A 15,712-nucleotide genomic window follows, 5' to 3' on the forward strand; every position below is an offset into this window, starting at 1 on the left:
CCCCCCCCCCCCCCCCCCCCCCCCCCCCCCCCCCCCCCCCCCCCCCCGCAGTTCTGTCTGTGACCAACATGCCTGGTATGGCACGCTTGATTTCAATATCCGTCTTTATCAGCAAAAGTGTGAAAGAACCACGTTTGTGCATGAAAAGTTTTCCTACGGTTGTCTGCCTTGAAGCCCATGGTGGTAATCACAGGAAACAGGGTGAATCCAGAGTAGCACCAAAGGAGAAGCCTTTATCAAAACAAATATGGAGGGGGGTTACTGCATGCTCAAATTTGTGGGCTCACAAGTTTGCCAAGGCCGCGTCGTGTCAGTAGTTGATGAAGCCTACATGAGAGAGAGATAAATGAGATGCGAAAGGCAGGGAGGTTAACCGGAAGGTAACTATCCATTAACATGGTTAATGAATAACCACATAGGCTAAAATTATTTAGGTACTGTTTATGAGGACTACATATATTTGCTGGAAATCTCTGAAAATAATTGTGCAAGCACAGAATAACACCCTCCACTATAGTAGTGAAGTCCTTGAAAGATTGAATATGTATCAGTTGTACCTGGTGTGGTGAATCAAGTTACATAAAAAACTTGGCAATAGAAACAAAATTTAGAGTAGTACTCCAAATACATTGCCTCTTCTTTAGGACTTGATGAATGCAATTAATTATAATAATCAATTGAAAATTGAATGCCAACCACAAAAATAAACATATTAAATGTTTCAGCTCCTACCTGAGAGCCATGATTGTGAACAAAGCTCCAGTTGAACCATCTCTAATTTTTCATTTTTAATGGTTTGCATTTAAACTACTTACCATGCCTCTTTCGACCAGACCAGACGAGCTTCCGTCAAACTCTTCACTACTTCAATGCAAATAATTAGAGGTTGGCAAATGAAAATTTTTTCTAATGGGAATAGTAAGTGTTGAATAGTCGAATACAGACGAATACATTTACAGCAGGCATATTTATCTTGATATAATTAAGCACCGTGCTTGTACTGACAACAAAAAAAAAAGAAAAATACTGCTAACTATTAGGGAAGATTAGGATTACTTTTAAACACAAGTTCACTAATTGTGATTTAAAAAAACTGCACAAACACCTCTCAAAATCTTTAGAGCCTGGTGGCAAACAAGAGTTCTAGGAATAAATAGCTGCTGTATGACTAGCTGTAAAAAAGTACTAAATAAATGGTTGCCGAAAAAAAAAAACGGAAGACGAAAGCTGCAGGAGGACTATTTTGCTGTAAAGACATGTAAAAGGACAGGTTGCAAGAAAAAAATCACTGGTTATAAAAAATTTACACGCTTAGACTGTCAATAAAATTAAATGATAGACTATAATAAAAAATCAGGAGTTGTCATGTAGCCGTCCATCATGAAACCAAAAACACAGTTTGTATTACCAATGTTGTTTCTGCATTGCTTCGAAAACTTTTGTTGTTTCACTTGTGATAACTTGTGATACTTTGTTAGCAGATGGTGAACACTAACAACTTCAACACTTGGTTAGTGCGAAGTATTTGCCTAGTTTTACTTAATCAAAAATGCTGAATAGTTCATTATTTGAGAATACGAATAGTTAGCATGTAATGTTCGATTCACATCCAAAACTTCAAATATTCTTCCACCCCTACAAATAATACTTCCTTTACCAGTGTTCATGCCAAAGCCCCCCCCTCCTTAATGTGTACTCGGCATCCACCTCTACAGTCCTTAGGCATACTGACATTATGCCGTGTGGCAACCCAAGAAAATAAAACAAAAATACTGAGGCATGATTAGATTTGCATTGTCTGGTAAGTACCAGTCTGCAATAGTTTGGATCTGTCGGCTGTGCTGAGTAATTGTACATCAGATACTTGTAACAGTCAAGTAGTGCTTCTCAAGAATCGTGTTCGAACTGCACACACTAAAACATAAGCTGGGATATTCAAAAGACAAGTACGTGTTTTGCTGCCAATCAGCGTTTAGTGTGCTCATTTATGTTAGGTGTGCTGTTAAACGAATATTGTAATTTGCTAATGCAAAGAAATAACAAGCCAGTATCTCTTGCTTTATAAATATATGCACTAAACCAAGAAAGTAATTAACGAAGAACATCAGAAATAAACACAAATATGTGTGCACTTACCGGCATAAAATAATTCTCAATGCAATATTTCATTGAGGCATGCAACTTGAATTAAAGCCAGGTGACGTAGGCTTTCCAACGCATTCCCTAACTTGTATGTGTTGTTCAGCAACATTCAAGAAGCTTTCACCAGGTTGATTTTTCATTTGAATAACTTAGACAATTCTGTCTCATAATATGTCATGCAGTTGACTTCATTTTTTGAAGGCACATGTCAAGAAATCAGTGCTAGAAGAGAGTATAGCATTATGCACAGCTGCATAATTAAGGCACTTTCTAAAAACACACCGATTCATGATCATTCACTGTGTTAGTAACTATACTCCCACTGAAGCAGACTGAGAACACATCTGGGTTCAGTAGCGCACGCAGAATCTCTGCCAGGGGGTGGGGGGGGGGATTTTTAGGGTGGCGGGAGAGCAAGCACTTTGCATAATATGCAATTGCCTTGCTTTAGCCAAAGGAATCCAACAGCGAATAAAATGCCTAATAGTTATAATTATGATTACACCAAGGATGATGACGATCTTTATTCCATCAGCATTTTACTCAATGTAAATTAAGTGTGAATGCATAAAGACGACAATGATAGAGTGATAGAGTGTACCTACATTCAATGTGGTTTTCGAATGAGCGACGACTAATTGCTTTATTTGCTTTATATGTCGGTCTAACAGCAGACAGTTTATTTATTTATTTATGTTACCCTCAGGGTATACTTTGGAAATAAAACTACGATGCTCAGCAACATCGGCGAATTGTAGTGTGCGGAGCCAGCAGAGCGCGCGTTTCATGTTGTATCGCGATTATCGCAGGTGCCGATGTGGACACTGCAGGGCCATGGATACACAGCTCGAGTCGGTGTGCTGCACAGAGCTTGACCGCGTGGACGCACTACGGGGCAACGAGGCCTGCATTACAAGCCACCCCACCTTTGTTCATGCTTGCCTGAACGTACATGCCCTCGAAGTGGCGTATTACGCCCTTATGGAAGACCGCCCGGCGCTTGTAGAGGCCCCAGAAATCCACAGGTATTTATTTACCTTTTCCACCGTGGCCTCGACGTTCGCAATATTAGATTTTCAGTCGGGAAGTATTTGTGATCTCACGTCGCAACCTTCCGTGTTAGTGTTCGAGCCCATCAATCGTAGCACGCGCGCAACCTCTAAGAGACGTACGTGCAGTCGGCGTCACAAATTTACGGATCACGGTATCTCAGAAAACGTTCAATTACGCGCGATTCCTGCAGGGGTCATGAAAATATTCAGCCTTTCCTCGGAAGCCGCTGACCCTATCCTTTTGACGCCGGCTGTACGCTACAGGAGGCATCACCCGCCGCTAATTATAGCGTTATCTTGTAAATTCTCCTAACCTTGTTCATATCTTTTCAGGCGGTACAGATACACTGCATACCGCCAATTTGCACGGTGGGTGTGGCATCGGCTGGGACGGGGCAACAGGAAGGTGCTGCCCAGCTGTGTCGTAGCAGCCGTGAGGGATGCCTTCCCATCTGAGGCATATGCAGGGTTTAAATATCCGAATTATTAAAAAAATGTGAACAAAATGTGCCTGTGTCTGTTGTTGCAATGCTCTGTGACAAGAAGAGGGTTCAGGACATCAAACTTGCATTGCAAGTGATGTTAATTGCCTTCTCAACAAATTGGAAAATACAGTTTTTTATTGACAAAATATATGGCACTATTGCTAACCGCGCTACAACCAAGGTCTGCATCACTTGTTGTGGCCTACACATCCACAGTTGACATGATAGCACAGACTGGTAGAACATTTCAAGTTCAGTGAATACAGACGATAGGTAATCTGATCTGCTCAATCATTACTACTGATTTCTGCTTATTATGTCCATTTATTGTTACGAAACAATTCATGCAATACATCTTGGTATATGAAAACTAGAAGCCCTCAGAGACATGACATGCATTTAGAAATTATTCGCTTTCTTTACATGCACATACCAAATGGCTACTTCCGAGTGCAATATTATAAGCAGCAAGTGGAGCGCATTACGTGTTTGTGTCATGTACAATTGCACCTAAGAGTAGCTACACAGAAAATTTTTAGAGGGCTTAGTGGTTGTGTGTATTCAACGACGGTGTATCAAGCAAACACACCTGCATAGGCAGCTCTCGGAAATGGGAAACTGGCTTGTGCAAAGTCGGGCTTCTTGGCCTATTTGGTACAGGTTCATCTTGCAACAAATGGCACAAGAGTAGACAACGCATATTAAACTATAAATTTGCCCGCTTCTAGTCGTGTGCGATCATCCTTTCTGCCATTTCAGCCAAGGCTTATGCAAAGTAGTGCTACATTAGACAAGATTTCATTAACTATGGCAGAACTGGCCTCCTTTCATTTTTTTTCGTCGGAATGATGCAGAAACGAAGTGGGTGAGTTTACAAGGGGGTCTAAAATAGTAGAACACGAGAGACAAAGTAGTAGCCCCTCACTTCCTGATGTAGCACAGACCATGCTAAAGTGGCAGTTGCTATCAGAAGGGGCTTAGAGGCAGCAATTTCAAATAGAAAGTTTTGAGTTTTCTTGTTTTTGTTTTCTTTGTAACCATATTGGGCTCTCTACTCACGGTGACAATGATAATCTGAGAATACTGTAGTCAGACGAATGTGTCATGGCTATTACACCGCAAAAACTACTGTAAATGCAATGTTACAATGTCGCAGTACATCAAGAAGCAGAAGTAGCAGCAGAAATGTTTATTAGTATAAGAAATGCAACAAGCTCCGAAAGAAAACCAAGATAACTATTGTGACGATGTGTCACATTTATTTACAGGATGGGAGATGATAGCTCAAGGTATGCCATCTACGGAGACAATCGCAGCACAGTCAAACTTCGTCATCTTCTACCTTGCGTTAGCATGATTCTTTATTACTGCAATGGGGATGTTTGTCTAGCAGCACTCGATCTAGCGTTTCAATGCTAGAGCAAAAACAAGCCAATGGGAGCTATGGCGGAGCAGGCGAGCAAGCATTTATGTTCTTCCTTTATCAGCACCGTGGCCCAGTGCCTTCAGTACAATCACTCCCCACCGAAAGAGGAGCCATCCTGGCGACCTAGGGGCAGCAGAACACAGGGGGGTCGTGGCACTGCTTGAGGCGCGAGACGTGGACAATTTCCTGGCTGCGACGACGCTGGTCGGAAGACGCGTCTACCGGCTCGATGAGGTAGTTCACTGCGGATGTTTGTCGCAGTACGCGATAGGGACCGTGGTACTTGGAATGCAGCTTGGAGGAAAGGCCCGGTGGTGTAGACGGCACCCACAACCAGACCAGCGAGCCAGGAGCAAAGCATGTAGCCGTAGTGGACGCATCGTGGAGATGCTTTTGGCGCTACTGGTCCTGGGATGTAAACGAGCGAGCGAGCTGGCGACATTCTTCGGTGTATGCAGCCGCTCGGGAAACAGTCGTCGACTCCAAAGCATCCGGCCAGTAGGGTAGAATCGTGTCCATAATGCATGAAGGTTCGTGTCCATAAAGAAGAAAGAAAGGTGAAAATCCTGTGGTGCTTTGCGTTGCAGTATTGTAAGCGTATGTTACGAAAGGCAGAATCCGATCCCAATTCGAGTGGTCAGATGAAACATACATGGCCAACATGTCGCCAAGGGTGCGATTAAAACACTCTGTCATGCCATTAGTTTGGGATGGTATGCCGTGGTAGTGCGGTAAATGTTGCGACACTCCTTTAGCAACGTGGTAATGACGTCAGAGAGGAAAATGCGACTGCGGTCGCTCAGTAATTCTCGAGCTGCTCCATGCCGTAATATAAGGTTCTGAAGGATAAAACTGGCAACGTCTTTTGCTATGGCAGATGACAGGGCTGAAGTTTCAGCGTACTGCGTCAGGTGGTCGATAGCAAAATAACCCAGCGGTTGCTGCTGGGAGTGCTGGGAAGCGTACAGTATAGGTCAATGCCAACGCGATCGAACGCTCGAGAGGGGCATGGTAAAGGCTGCAAGGGGCCGGCAGCATGTTTAGGTGGCGTCTTGCGTCGTTGGCACAGCGGGCATGACCGTACATACGAAACGGTACATACAGCGCCAGTAGTACCGAACCGGGAGGTGAGAGTATGTCTTCAATACCCTGCGTGGCCGCATTGTGGGTCATCGTGGAAAGTGGCGCAGATGTCGGAGCGCAGGTGTCGGGGAATAACAAGCAACCACTTGCGGCCGCTGGAGTTGTAGTTGCGGCGGTGAAGCAGGTTATCCCGAATAATAAAGTGCGTGGCTTGGCGACGAAGCGTCCGAGAGATCGGCGCTGGTGACCGGCTAGACGGGAAGTCTAGAAGCGAACAGATCCATGGGTCCTTGCGCTGCTCTGATGGCATGTCGGAAATGTTGAGGGCGAAGGCACCGCAGGCAGAAATAGACGAGCAGACAGGATCACGTGACAGGGGTGACCAGGAAAGAGCGTCTGCGTCGGAATGCTTTCAGCCTGAGTGATAAACAACACGGATGTCGTTTTCTTGTAGGCATAATGAACGAGCGAGCCGAGCAGTTGAGTAAAGACAACCAGCATAGGGCATGACGGTCAGTCACGATGTCAAAAGGGCGGCCATACACGTAAGGACGAAATTTTGCGATAGCCCAAATAATGGCCAGGCATTCCTTTTCAGTAACTGAGTAGTTCGCCTCAGCTTTGGTAAGGGTGCAGCTGGCATATGCTACGATGTACTCATCGAAGCCATCCTTGCGCTGTGCAAGAACAGCGCCTAGTCCAACACCACTAGCGTCCGTGTGAATCTCAGTTGGAGCAGAGGGATCGAAGTGGCGCAGTACTGGCGGTGAAGTGAGAATGCGGTGCAGTTCTTGAAATGCGTCGTCACATGCCGGGGACCAGTCCGGGAGGTCAGAACGGCCGGGAAGAAGCGCGGTCAAGGGGGTGATTATGGAGGCAAAATTAAGGACGAAACGTCGGAAATACGGGCATAAGCCGATGAAGCTGCGAAGCTCTTTCAGGGTAGTTGGTTTGGGGAGCGCGGACAAGGCACCAAGTTTCGTGGGGTTCGGGAACATACCGTCTTTTGAGACCACATGACCGAGAATAGTAAGCTTGCGAGCGCCGAAGTGGCATTTGTTCAAATTTAGCTGCACGCAAGGACTTGCTCGAGGCGGCTGAGTGTGACGCAAAGTCGGTAGAAAAAACTACGTCATCTAACAAAGGCACGGGTTCCACTTCAGGCCTCGGAGAATGGTGTCCATCATTCGTTCAAAAGTGGCAGGCATGTTGCAGAGGCAGAAGGGCATGACGGTGAATTCATATAGGCCATCAGGTGTTACAAAGGCTGTCTTTTGGCGATCGGCCTCTGCCATGAGCACTTGCCAGTACCTGGAGCGCAGATCCAGCGAGGAAAAGAATTCTCCGCCCTGTAGGGTCTCCAAGGCATCGTCGATGCACGGCAGAGGATAGACATCTTTGCGTGTTATACGGTTAAGGCGGCGATAGTCGACGCAGAACTTTATGGAGCCGTCTTTCTTTTTAACGATGACAACCGAAAATGCCCAGGGACTGTTAGAGTGCTGGATGATGCCACGCTGCAGCATGTCGTCAACCTGCTTGTCGATGATACGGCGTTCAGCAGCCGACACACGATACGGATGCTGGCGCAAAGGGTTTGTTGGCCGGTGTCGATACAGTGAACGACTGCTGATGCTCGACCCAATGACGGTTGGCCAATGTCGAATGAGGCCCGAAAACGCTGGAGGAGCTTGATAATTTCAGCGTGCTGGACAGGTGTGAGTGCTGAGTCGACGGCATGAGCAAAGACGTCCACAGGGGCATCGGTCGCTTCGGGAGGACTGACAGCGCAAAGTGGAAGTGATGCCGCATCGTCAAACATGGTAGCCGGGATGATACAGTAGAAATATTCAGAGCTCCCCAGGCACTCGCCGCAGAGTACGGATGAAGGACACGCGGAGGGATTGCACACGTAAAGGGCAGCAGAACCACCGCAAAAAGTGACGACAGCAAAAGGAAGCAGAAGGTTCCGATGGCTCGCACAAGGGGCTGACGGCATAAACAAAACAGATGAGTTCGCGACAGAGTCACACGACACAGGGACCAGGGCGATTGAGAAAGGTGCGATGTCGATGTCAGAGGCAGCAACTTTAGTAGAACGGTGGTCGTCAGGGTCAAAGCACGGCACAGAGAATGTAAGTTCGGCACGAGCGCAGTCGACAACAGCTTGATTTACAGATAGGGAATTCCATCCAAGAATGACATCGTGCGAGGAACGAGACAGGGCAACAAATTCGACAACATACAAAACGCCTTGAATGACGACTCGGGCTGTGCATGATGCTGACGGCTGAATGCGATGCGAGGTTGCCGTACGCAGCGATAGATAGGTAAGTGGAGTGGTCACTTTGTTCAAATTGCGGCAAAGCTCTTCACTAATAATAGAAACGGCGGCTCCGGTGTCAATAAGTGCGTGTACAGTGACGCCATCTACAGACAGCTCAATTTCGTTCGCAGGAGAAAAATGAGGCCTTGAAATGTTCGACGTAAATGCAGTTCTTGCCTCGGGAACTGCGACTGTTAGTTTTCCTCGCGGGCTGGACTGAGTCGACGAACCATGGGGGAAAGGGATTGGTAACGTGGGAAGGGCAACCGGTGTGAATCGAAGGGGCAGCGACTAGAAGACGAGTCCGCAGGAAGATTAGAGACGTCATGACGCGGAAGTTGAGCAGGCATGTAGCCAGAGGCACCCCCATTGTCAAGGAAACGGAAGTTGTGACGGCAGTAGAATCGTGCTACGTGGCCTGGGAAACCACAGGAATAGTATATTGGCCGGTTGTCAGGTGTGCGCCACGGGTTTATGACAGGGGCTCCAGCGGCCGAGTAAGGAACGGGAACCAGACGTGAAGGTGGTGGCAGTACATGGAAAGTTCCGGTCGTCCGGTAGACGTCAGGAGCCTGGGATGGTCCGGGATCAGTCATCGCAGGAGCAGGTGGTAGCGTCCGACTGCGGAGTTCCAGGATGTGGAAGAGAAACCCAGCACCTCCACCAGATGCAATGGGGATGTTTGTCTAGCAGCACTCAATCTATCGTTTCAATGCTAGAGCAAAAACAAGTCAATGGGAGCTATGGTGGAGTGGGCGAGCAAGCGTTTCTTGTGTTCTTCTTCCTTTACCAGCACTGTGGCCCAGTGCCTTCAGTACATTACAAACATTCTTATTAAAAATATAGCACTCTGTCAGGTCGTTTTGTTCTCCTGTAAGCGCTGGTTTGTCACGTTTTCTTCATACACATTGGTTCTTCTGTGTGTGCTCCTTCCCTTCACCTGCCCATTGCATCATCTTTCAATTTCCACAGTACTGTATGCTGGTAGAATGCGCTAATATTGTTTGCCACAAGTTCTCAGACAGTTGGCGTTGTCATCCTGCTCCACAGATTCGGGCCAAATGTTTGGAATACGAGGAAACTAGCACGTGCTCATAGACACGTGGTGAAAACTATTCTGGAATGCAAGCGCTTTTCATGAGGTGCAAGCAGGTCAGGAATGTCAAGTGGCAGTGCTGGAGTGAATGACTGGGCATAGAAAAATACCACCACACAGAATATGAAAACATAAGCAAACATTAGGATGACAGCACTACAAACTTTACGCTAACATTGTGATTGTAAGCTACCTAGCAATCCCTCTCCCATGCAGTGGCTGAAATTAATCCAAGACCTCTTGAACTCAAGCCCAAGAGTCACGCTGAGACATTTAACCCTACGTAGACAACTTGTGGGAAGTTGCTGACAATGATCGCCTGATCCACAAAAGATGCGCATGTGTGTGACCTAATCACGCACTGTCGTCACTCGAGTCTTCTGTGTGCCTAGGTCGGTCTTCACTGGACGCAAACCTTGAAAGGTGACCCCGCACTAGCGCAGCCTTGTCCACTGGTCCAAAAGAGCTTGTAAGTGGCGGTGGCGTAGGCAAAGTTGTGACGTGCGAATCACCGAAACTGCCACTGTCCACAACCTCGTTCACGATTTCAAGAAGAAGCCCAACATAACCTGCACCAGATGCATGCAAAGAAGCAACAAAAAAACACGTCAAACTTATTCAAAAACAACGTATGAGTGTCTCTCCTGCAGTCTCTGGTTTCTTTAAGTGCCAAAAGCAGCAGTGCAGGTATTGTTTAAATGGACAAAAAATATCTGCTACTATACTCCATTTCAACTTTTTTTCTTAATATTTCACCTCACCTGTGGGCACCACAACTAGCACCAATTTTTGCCATAGCCGGTAACTATGTTCGAAAAGGAAATAATTCATACTGCAGCTGCCGCAAGCATGCATTTTTATCACACGTTTTTAAAAGAAGTCCTCTCAGTACGTTTTGCAGTGCTTACTGAACGAACAGTCATCTTATTACACTAGCGCGTGTATATGTGACTTTTTTTTTGCAAAGGTGTCATTCAGACAAGGATGGAACTCACACTCAGGTGTAACAACAGAAGATACAGTATGTGAGAGCCTCTGCTGGTGTCAACCTGTGCAGCCATTTTTGTTGTGGCTAAAAGTGTTGAAAGCTACTTATACATGCCACAACTGCTTCAAGGCTATTAGTGCGTGCTATATGATTTTTCTCATAACCTTTGACTCATGCATCTGCTGCAAACAGTGGGCTAAGTATGCTGTCTTAATTGTAGAAATTCAAGTTTTGGCCTCGCTATGCAGTTATGTACGCACCAAAAGTTGCAGGCTCTTTGACTGGGCATGCCACTGGCTTGCCTTTTCTTGCTTTTGGGTACTTCACTGCCCACTGCCGCTTGCCCACAGTAGTTCTGTGTTGCACCCTGTCCGCATTTTCATTATAGTGCAAAGCAGCCAGTTTTGACCTGTGTAAGGAGATGTAGAATATCAGAAGTGCATACCACTACCTAAACAACTGCTAAGAGAACATACTTTGCTTCCAGTTTTGCGAAAAGCATGCCTAAATGCATGCTGCAAGGAAAGCACACCTTTTAACACCAAGTATATGGAACACTTTGTCTAGTGCAGAGCTCGCAACCATGCGCTTCAGCCTGGCGCATTTGTCATCTAAATTCGCAGCCCATTTTTTCTTTTTGTGTGTTGTGTAACTGCAGTCCATGACCATCAACTTATGCAGGCTCTTAGCATCGGTTTATCTGTTTTTGGAGCCACACATGATAACTCACTACTTGCTCTTCTGCCTTGTTGCTGCTGTAAAACAGCATCTCTACTTATTTACCACAGACATGACTGTTATTGCAGATAATCATGCAAAAGTGTTGTTTCCAAATTTATTTAAATTGAAAGTCCTTTATTGTTAAATGAAAGGTAAAAGGGCACTTTAGAGCAAAACTGTTGTCGGCACAGTGCTCACAACACTTTTGTCGGTAAAGTGCATTAACCAGCTTGTGGTCACATGGAGTTGCACTAATTTCACACGCAACCACACCAACTTTCATGGCTGAAAATATTACAATGTGAAATCTCATGTACATTGCCCGCTTTCATTTTAGTAAACAGGTGCTGATACTTTTATGCGTGGACAACAAAGAGTTCATTTGTACAGCAATGCAGGTACACTTAACACATTAGTCTTGCCCTTTATGACATTTAGCACACGATTACACCAATGTACGTATGTGAAGTATGTACGTATGAGAAGTATGTGAAGAAATTGATTCACTTTCATACCTTGCCAGCATCCCATGAAAAGAAAATGTGAAGCTCTTTGGAGCAAACCGGTTCAGGACAGAATGGAAGGATTCCAAACTTGATGTTTGGAATGATGGTGACACCTGCTTGATGTCTAGAAGCAGGCGATTATTTTCCACTATGCCGCGCAGTTTGTCAAAGGCATCAGTACCTGGTAGCATGAAATTCAAGGATACAACATAAATGCAAGAAGAAATATTTTGAAGGGTTACACCAATAAATATTGAATAGTAGAGCAATGAGCAGGCATACACCCCTGTTGCTTGAAATACATCAGCTGAACAATCATCTTCTTCAAGTTTCAAAGTGTCATTAGTGATTGCCAAGGGTTATTCTTCCCTGCATAGGAATACTAAAGGATACCGCTGTGAATCAAATGGAAAGTTACTAGGCTTGATGGAAAAGTACCTGGAAAAATCCACTTTCTAGGCAAGAGGTCCCCATGCTCGCAGTTGGCATATTCCTTGCTGTGGCCACAGTGCTTGTTCTGAATGTGGTTGAGGAGCGACAGCCAGATGGCTACCGCGAGCTCGCCTCTTCTTTCAGCGGTCATCACTCTTGCTGCAGCTATCCTCACCGAAAAGTAGAAGTGGTTAATGATGGAGGTCTCCCACTTCTCAATCACACCGCAGCCCCGTGACCGGGAGACAGCCTGCAGCTTCTTTTTCAGCCCTAGACAAAACAAAATCATGAACGTAGGCAGCTACTCTCAAATGCTCTGTTTAAAAGCAATTGGCACAATCACATCACCAAAACACCTATCAACCAATTGAGAAGTAGTCTTCAATGATTATGAGGATACCACTTTGATTTATACTCTAAAAAATTATGAAGTCGAGAGCAATGTGCATTAATAAAAACCTGAAAATAAGCACACAGTATGTATGCACATGACCAATCTTCATGTAGGGAACTGCAGGGCTATGATTAGAATGATCAGAAATTATAGTACTCTTTTTATTAATAAGGTTGCCCCTTTAGCAGCTTACAGGAAAGTAGCCCTGTATAAAACACAAACATGACATCACTTAAGCCCAAACCGCATGAGAACGATTTTGTGTGCGACGGCAACAAGCGATGAAACGGACCGTCGCACGAACAGATCGCTCGGTCTTTTCGCTCAATCGCTCAGTTCTAGAAATCTACAATTCGTCACTCGTCGCCCGGAAGTGCTATGAGCGACTAGCCAATAGCGCAAAGCCGGAACTGGACATACATCAGTCAAGCAATACCGATTGTCGCACGGAACGAGCAAAGGACTAGATTTTGATACGTGCAAGGATAATAATGTAGTGCAAGACCTTTAGAATTATTTATGCTCCTCTTTACACTCAAACACATAATCTTAAATTAATAAAGCAAGTGTCACGCCATTTGTAGCGAGTATTTCCTGCCCTCATACCGGCAACACCGGGGAGACGTCGCTCGCATGCGGTACGACTTGTAGGCGAAGAGCGACTGCTACAGCCATCTCCGTCGCGTCACTTGTCGCGCGCAAGACTGTGTGCATGCAGTTTATACTTTACGCCCAAAAAGCTCCCTACTCTGCTAATGTGACAGCCTCTCTCGTCTGCTGACTTGCTTGATGTGCTTCATGACGGCGGCAGCTTTGCTGCTCGCTTAAAAACATGGGCATAAAAAATACAGACGAGAGGTTCCTTGACCAACATTAGGCAAGTATGGCAAGAACAATTGTCCAGCAAACAGCAGACCAGTTATGCACTGAAAGAAATGAGGTACTAACCTTTGGTAACATGCCAAGCATCAATGAGGTGGGCAATATCAGGCCGATTTTGTCTCGTGTGTTTGCGCACCTGGGTGTGCCTATCCGTCACAAGCTCACACACGCAAACTTTCTGGTCCTCAAGGCCCTTTAGTGCCCTCTTCAGTCCTTCTAATTCCATTGCACCACTGCTGGTAACTTCGTTTGACTGCAATGGGAGGTCAAGGAAGAGAAGGAGAAGAGTATGTTCCATTCGTTGCCACTATGCTCTACAAGTGAAAACGAAAAGAAATATTTCTCACCTGCACAAGCTGCATGTCAATTATACGGTTCAGTGAAGTGTCCAGCAATGAGTACGTTCCATACTTTGCACTGTAGCCTGGTGAATCTGCACGGCTGTCACCTGCGAGTTGGGCACCCGTCCTGCTTAGACAGCTTAAGAGAGACTGTTGTTCACGTTCCCACAGCTGAAAGGAATAGTAAATATATATTGTTACGGAGCAGTGGGGCATAGTGTGTCCATGAACAAATAAGACGATATATATATATATATATATATAGAGAGAGAGAGAGAGAGTTCTCTAGGTCCAGAAATAAGGCAAAAAAGGAGAAAAAGCAAGAACCTTGAACAATGCTTCGAACGATAGAACTGCACTAATCAGCAATGTAGTACCACATAAGGTGGTCCATTTTCTCAGGACTGGGCATCGAAATACACACTTAATAAATTTATTTTCATGAATACTGGCATGGCCATCTTGACGATTAGGATTTTGTGGTCGATAAAAACAATTACAGACAAATCATGCTCACCTGGTGCACAGCAGGAATCATAATGTCCCTCTGTAGGTGGTCATATGTACGCTTACTGAAGCATGCGATGCCAGCACTTTGGAAAAGCCGCAGGACTTGCGTTGGACTTGAGCCAGTAAATAAAATTGCAGCAGCCAAAGCAACATTGCCCATGGCAAAGCGTTTCATCTTTGGCTGGCTGTGCCAGCTCAAAACATGGCCATCTTGGCATGTTGATGTCACCACAGCAAGAGAGCCAAAAACCTGCACAAACAAGAACATACCTATGCGGCACCCTACATATGGTAAATTGTAGGACTACAGCTACTGTTATGCTGCTATGGTATTAGGTGAAGGAAATCAAGTGCTATGAGATGGAACTGCAGGTGTTGCCCACGACTGCAGTTCGGTCCGTAAACCTTTGAGCCGAGTCGTGTGCTGCTCTGTTATTGCTATCCTCTGGTAAGGCAAGTTGCATTTCCTATAACTTAGCCAGTAGCCCGATTAGTGCTAGATTGAATAGCATAGGTGATATTACCGAACCTTGCGGCGTGCCAATGACATCATGCACACAGAAAACGTCATTCGTGGCAGAACAAATGCAGCAAACACTTCCCCTTTATGGCAGGCAAAATGACGGAGGAGCCATGGCACACCCTTGGACATCACTTAAAGAAGTCCATTCCAGAAAAGCTTGCTGTCAGCTTTGAATAACAAAAGTGATTTCCATACCTCTAGTGATGACTTTGCAGGGAGGTGGCATTTCCTGCAAGACTTGACAAGTTGCAGAAGGTTTTCCTCGAACACAATAATTTTGCGAGGACATGGTTCGGCGAGAGCACTGTAAAGTGAATTTATATTCCATTTCACTCAATTGCTTTGTTTCCATGCAGCATCCTTTACAGTTTTCCTTTAACTGGCAGGCCTATAAAGAGGCATTACTTCAAATTGAACTAAAGTAACTTTTTAGTGTGAATATCTCAAGAAACCTTTTATGCTTCCAAGTACTTATAATGACCAACAAATATATCTGTAAGCAATGCATAGAAAAAAAAATTGCGTTGGGCCATGAAGTACACTTACGGTCCTGAGTCCTCCAAAGATGGCTCATACGTAGTGTCCATTGGGTCATCCTGAAAAGTCAGTGACAATTCTGCTGGCTTAGGCGTTGAGCACCTTGGCTGTTTGTCCTCGGGGAGCACAATGTCCATAAAATCGCACTCGGTCTGACATTCTGCAATGGAAGATGTGCACATATTGAGGCTGAAGCTAAAGTGTCAAGAGCATAAGAACACAACAGCTCTGCAAAAAGCATGTATTCTGCAACAAGTATAGTTGTGGCA

At 45.4% G+C, this 15,712-nt stretch overlaps 2 protein-coding genes across 2 annotated transcripts; both read right to left on the reverse strand.

Annotated features, from left to right (window-relative positions):
• Positions 1–6,721: 6,721 nt before the first annotated feature.
• Positions 6,722–12,580, reverse strand: LOC125939984 (uncharacterized). The gene is made up of 4 exons (XM_049655596.1): positions 12,263–12,580; positions 11,834–12,005; positions 10,859–11,007; positions 6,722–10,179 (listed from the first exon to the last, which is right to left on the reverse strand). The coding sequence occupies exons 1-4, from the start codon at positions 12,543–12,545 to the stop codon at positions 9,965–9,967; spliced, it is 819 nt and encodes a 272-aa protein (XP_049511553.1). The 5' UTR covers positions 12,546–12,580; the 3' UTR covers positions 6,722–9,964.
• Positions 12,564–15,712, reverse strand: LOC125940289 (uncharacterized). The gene is made up of 6 exons (XM_049656306.1): positions 15,453–15,712; positions 15,102–15,210; positions 14,391–14,633; positions 13,880–14,044; positions 13,669–13,785; positions 12,564–12,572 (listed from the first exon to the last, which is right to left on the reverse strand). Exons 1-6 carry the CDS (start codon positions 15,623–15,625, stop codon positions 12,564–12,566), a joined length of 816 nt encoding a protein of 271 aa, XP_049512263.1. The 5' UTR covers positions 15,626–15,712.

This window comes from Dermacentor silvarum, chromosome 9 (assembly GCF_013339745.2).
Source record: "Dermacentor silvarum isolate Dsil-2018 chromosome 9, BIME_Dsil_1.4, whole genome shotgun sequence".
Lineage (NCBI taxonomy): Eukaryota > Metazoa > Arthropoda > Arachnida > Ixodida > Ixodidae > Dermacentor > Dermacentor silvarum.

Bases quoted from the DNA above. Each gene is read 5' to 3' on its own strand.
- LOC125939984 (XM_049655596.1), bottom strand. From the start codon at position 12,545: ATGATTTTGTTTTGTCTAGGGCTGAAAAAGAAGCTGCAGGCTGTCTCC. The intron at 11,008-11,833 runs GTATGAAAGTGA...CTCCTTACACAG, and splicing joins TTTCATGGGATGCTGGCAAG to GTCAAAACTGGCTGCTTTGC. The intron at 10,180-10,858 runs GTGCGTACATAA...CATCTGGTGCAG, and splicing joins CAAAGAGCCTGCAACTTTTG to GTTATGTTGGGCTTCTTCTT.
- LOC125940289 (XM_049656306.1), bottom strand. From the start codon at position 15,625: ATGTGCACATCTTCCATTGCAGAATGTCAGACCGAGTGCGATTTTATG. The intron at 14,634-15,101 runs GTATGGAAATCA...TTGTTTGTGCAG, and splicing joins CTGCAAAGTCATCACTAGAG to GTTTTTGGCTCTCTTGCTGT. The intron at 13,786-13,879 runs GTGAGAAATATT...CTCCCATTGCAG, and splicing joins TTGACATGCAGCTTGTGCAG to TCAAACGAAGTTACCAGCAG.